General features: G+C 38.4%; 1 protein-coding gene across 1 annotated transcript; it reads right to left on the reverse strand.

Moving 5' to 3' along the window:
• Window positions 1-1,257: 1,257 nt before the first annotated feature.
• On the reverse strand, window positions 1,258-3,789 carry LOC147855450 (putative zinc transporter 8). Its single transcript, XM_087329974.1, has 3 exons — window positions 3,067-3,789; window positions 1,912-2,061; window positions 1,258-1,792 (listed from the first exon to the last, which is right to left on the reverse strand). Exons 1-3 carry the CDS (start codon window positions 3,652-3,654, stop codon window positions 1,487-1,489), a joined length of 1,044 nt encoding a protein of 347 aa, XP_087186100.1. The 5' UTR covers window positions 3,655-3,789; the 3' UTR covers window positions 1,258-1,486.
• Between the last annotated feature and the right edge of the window lie 1,029 nt (window positions 3,790-4,818).

The raw sequence follows: 4,818 nt of genomic DNA on the forward strand, positions 1-4,818 counted from the left end.
AATAGTCTATATGGCCTAAAACAAGCGCCGAGAATGTGGTACCCGAAGTTTGACTCCTACATACGGCAGCTTGGATACAACAGAACAGACTCCAACCCATGCATGTATGTTCGGCAATTGGCCGACAAGTGAAGGATCTATCTGATCCTATACGTCGATGACACAAGAAGAATGAAGACTTCTCACATTTTTATGAATCTTTTCATCTTGAGTGCATCTCCCCACCTCACTAACCTCCCCTTCCCACTTCACTTCGTGCTGCCCATTTGATGCCATACAAGTACCGACCGCGAGTATATTTCTAAGCATTCATCCTTCTAAGCCAAAGATGGTAAATATACAATATTATAATCTATCTATTATTCCCATCTATCTTCTCATATTTATTCCCTAACTCATAGCTCCTCAATGTACTCAATACATTCATAAGTGGTATGCACGTGTAAGGAATAATGAACAATGTATTATGTCTACTTACTTAGTGTGAGGGTAAAGGAGTGACCACTATAAATGTATGTGGTACAAATTTCTAAGAAAGAACAAGACTCAACTTTTAGCAAGTTAAGGGATTGTTAGACCATTGTCAGAACGTGACATGTGCAAAGAAAGGAAATTGGGAAAAATAAAAGTTGTAGGTTCAAGATTCTAATTTAAGTGGCCACTAGAATAAAAAGAGAAAGAAGAAGATTGTTAACAAATGGGCTCAAAACCTCACTAAAGGAGACTTAAGGGAAAAGACAAGTTATAATCCACAATAAGGAAGTGTGTACTTTGTGGTAAATGCATGTAAGTCAACATATATTTTGTTGAAGCTAGGCTCCCATGCATATAATGACTTAAGGGTGTGCTCAAAAGAAAAATTAATGGTGCATGTTGAAAAGAGAGAATCCTTTTTAATCTGATGAAAGAAATCCAAAAAGCTATAAAATGAGGAAGAGTGCTCATGGTTCAATTTTCTCATTCCAAGATTCAAATGCTCAAGCTACAAGAACAAATTGAAAATCACAAGGTCGTGAATCATGAGGGCATGTAGGAGACCTATGATGACCAAGGCAATGTTGCCCTCAATCGTAGGCATGTTGGCCATGTGCCACATGTCATCTTCAGCTATTGACAACCTCATTGTTACCTAACCTACCTTAAATCAGGTCCATGCTACCCAACTAGAGGCTCAACAACTAGACTAGGGTTCACTCATCTTTAGTCCTATTTGGTTATCCTGAACATAAAGCCCCCTTTATTTTCATAATCACCATATAATTTACATCCATTCTTTTTATTTGATCCCATTTTCAATCCAAAAAATGTTTATGTTATGTTTACAATGAATTTGGTACTCCAATCTATATCATACTTGCATAGGGATTAAGAAATACATGAATTGCATTCTTCTTTCCACAAAAAAAAATCAACATTTGAACCCTTAGGATAAATGCCATAAGAAATATTGATGAAGATGATTGATAGTGATGGTGTCGAGTTAGGATCAAGCCCAATATCCAAGTAAAGACATAGATCCTGCACCGCAAAAGAGGGCACCATAGGAGTAAAGTTGTAGTTTAAAGTTGGTTTGAAGCCTTTGGCTTAAGAAATCTGTGGCGATAAGGTCTACCAAAGACATGTATATGAGAATGCCAGCTGAAATGGAATCGAATATTCCCTCCACCAATAGAGCCGTCGGGCTATTCTCTTTATAGGTTGATGCTATTCCAATCCCAATAGCTATACCCAATGGTGTTGTTACTGAAAAGAAGAAAGCCATAAGGAATTTTCCTAATGTCTTGAATCCACCCTGCAAAAACAATGTCTTTTACACAGATGGAAGACACATAAAACATTTGCATACATATACACATTTTACTTAGCATATTTTGATTTCCATAGATTAATATAAAGTATTAGTTTTTTTACTTGAGATATGGATCCACCAAGTCCGACACCTTCGAAGAATTGATGGAATGTTAGAGCTGCTAATAATGGCCTCACTATGCATGGGCTCTCTGAGGTTCCCATTGAAATACCAATGATCACTGAATGAGCAATTATTCCAGCCTCTAGCACCTATATACAAAGAAATGATTTTTAACCCAAGCCCCAAACCAAGAAAATATAAAAATGACAAAGTAACCATAGAGAACTTTCATAGGTGGAGTAAGGCATATGGGATCCACCCATTTTCCTAGGTGGGAAAGAACCTTGTTTCTTTTGCACATGTTTGCCTATGATCAAAGACATTTTCCCACATGTTTCCCCATGCATAGGGGCAATGGGTTGCCGAACCCATTTCCACAAGACTTTTCTGATGAAATATAGACACTTAAAAATTTGACAAAACACACATATACACACACATGCCCCCAAAGAAGAGTTGAACTACAAAGTCAGATATTTTTGAGTAGGGAAAAAGATTCAAAGTATCGAGGTTGACTCTTGAGGCCTTGAAAATACAAAACAACAACTTTTCTTTAATTCCCCAAAATACCCATACGTCAAGAAGGGGTAGTTGGGGAAATAGAGAAAACCTCGGAAATTATTTAGCAGGAAAAGTTTCCAAGTATCAACCTTTACTCTTGAGGCCGTGAAAATACAAAACAACAACTTTTTTTCAATTACCCAGAATACCCCTTAGGTCAGAAGGGGTAGTTGGGGACATCAAGAAAAAGTCTCATATTTTTCAGTAAGGAAGAGATTCCAAGTATCAACGTTGACTCTTGAAAAGGCGTTGAAAATACAAAACAACAACTTTTCTTTAATTCCCCAAAATAACCCTAGGTCAGAAGGGGGTAGTTGGGGAAATGGGAGAAAACGTAAGATATTTTTGAGTAGGGAAAAAGATTCCACGTACCAGCCTTGAATCTTGAGGCCTTGAAAATTACAAGACAACAACACCCTTTTTTCTTAATTACCCAAAATACCCTTTAAATAGGTGTGAAGGGGGTGGTAGGGGAGATAGCCAAAACGTTAAGAGACAATTGAGTAAAACATGAGATTAAATATTCACACACACAATTCAGTAAAACATGAGACTAAATATGCACACACACACACACACACACAACTTACTACCTGAGAGATAATGCGATGCCGAATTTGCATGCTCATGGCATCATCTTCAGGGGTGGTGATGGCTACCATCAGGCTATGAGAATGAATGGGGAAATTAGCTTGTTTCTCCAATGAAACATCAGTGGTAGTATGAGGAGGAGGAGGAGGAGGAGGAGGAGGAGGAGGAGGAGGAGGAAGATTATGATCATCATTTGAAGAAGCTAGCTTGTTCTTGCGCTTGTTTTGGTAATGGGCATTGGCCCAGGAGTCGACGAGGAGGGTTAGGAGGGCCGAGAACATGGAGATAATCCCGGCGAACGGGTATTTGCCCCACGGGTTCTCGGGCAAGCAAGGATTGCCGAGTGTCTCGAACGCGTCTGGGAGCATGTGGACGAAGGCGGTCGCGAGGATGACCCCGGCCGCGAATGCCTTCACGAGAAAGAAGGAGTCGCGGTCGGGCCGGAGGAACGCGAACGTGCTGCCGAGGAGGGGCATGCAAACGCCCAGGCTGCTCGCCACCAGAATCACCGCGATACCCCCGAGCTTCAGATTGAGTGCCACTGTCTTGTCTATGCAATCTCGGGTGTCTGTACTTACACAATCTGCCATCGCTCGCTTCTAACGTTATGGTCTTCGTTTGTAGATTGTTTGTTTACGTGCTTCTTGGGTCCTTTTCTTCTTTGCCTATTTATAGGCACATTACACACATTTATATAATCTATAGATTATAAGCCACATATATACATATGTCGATAGATAATCTCTCTCTCTCTCATATATATATGTATAATAATACATATATATCTAATATCTATATATGTATATATGTTTATATAATAATATTTATGTATATATGTGCACATATTGAGGCTGTCCGATTAGGTGCCTCTATTATGTCGACATTCCATTGCCCTTGGAAAACTATATAAAATATTGCAAACTATATATATAGGGGCTAAGCTTTCACATAGCAGACAAAAACATTTTCACACCACTAGAAATGTGCACTACATATTCAACCCTTTATCTTTTCTTGCATTTTGGTTGCACACCAAACAACGGGAAATTTTATCTTTGACACAGAGAGGGAGAGAGGGAAGAAGAGTTCTGAATGTTTAGGGAGAGATATAAAGAGGGCAAGAGATTTATGTTCTTGAATCTCTATTGAGAGAGGGACGTCGAAAATTGTAGAGAGGTTGCAAAACTTCATGTCGATAGGAACTATACGAATAATACAACATTGAGATGCCAATGAAACCATCAAAGGACTTAATTTGCCAATGGATAGTCCAATGGAGATATAATCTCATGTGCTTCTAAGCAAGTAGATACAAACACAACACATGTTGAGGTCCTTCAAACCTTAATTAGCGGTTACGATTGCCTCTTACTTGATGTTGAAATACCTAAGAACATGCATCTCAACTTACTTGACCCCATAGAACGTAGTATTCACATTCTTATGCTCAAACATTTGTTTTCATACGTTTGCAAATGAGTGTGTATATTATGAAAACATCATTTGTTTTTTTTTGTTTGACGTTTTCAAATATGTTTTTCTAACTGTTTTACCTTCAAAAATGTTTTGCCTTATTGTAAATAATGAATACAAAAGTATGGTATTTACGTACTTCAAAGGTGTTTTACTATACTCGAATGTGAATGCGCATATGGTACGTATGGTTCATATTATGCTTACTCTTTTCTAGATCTACTATAGAATTTGCCAACATTAGGTTAAACTTGTGCTTGTATTATGCAAGCTTACAAGAA

This window comes from Azolla caroliniana, unplaced genomic scaffold, assembly GCF_043228905.1.
Source record: "Azolla caroliniana isolate FFs.n. ecotype wild unplaced genomic scaffold, voAzoCaro1.0.p SCAF_14, whole genome shotgun sequence".
Classification (NCBI taxonomy): Eukaryota; Viridiplantae; Streptophyta; class Polypodiopsida; order Salviniales; family Salviniaceae; genus Azolla; species Azolla caroliniana.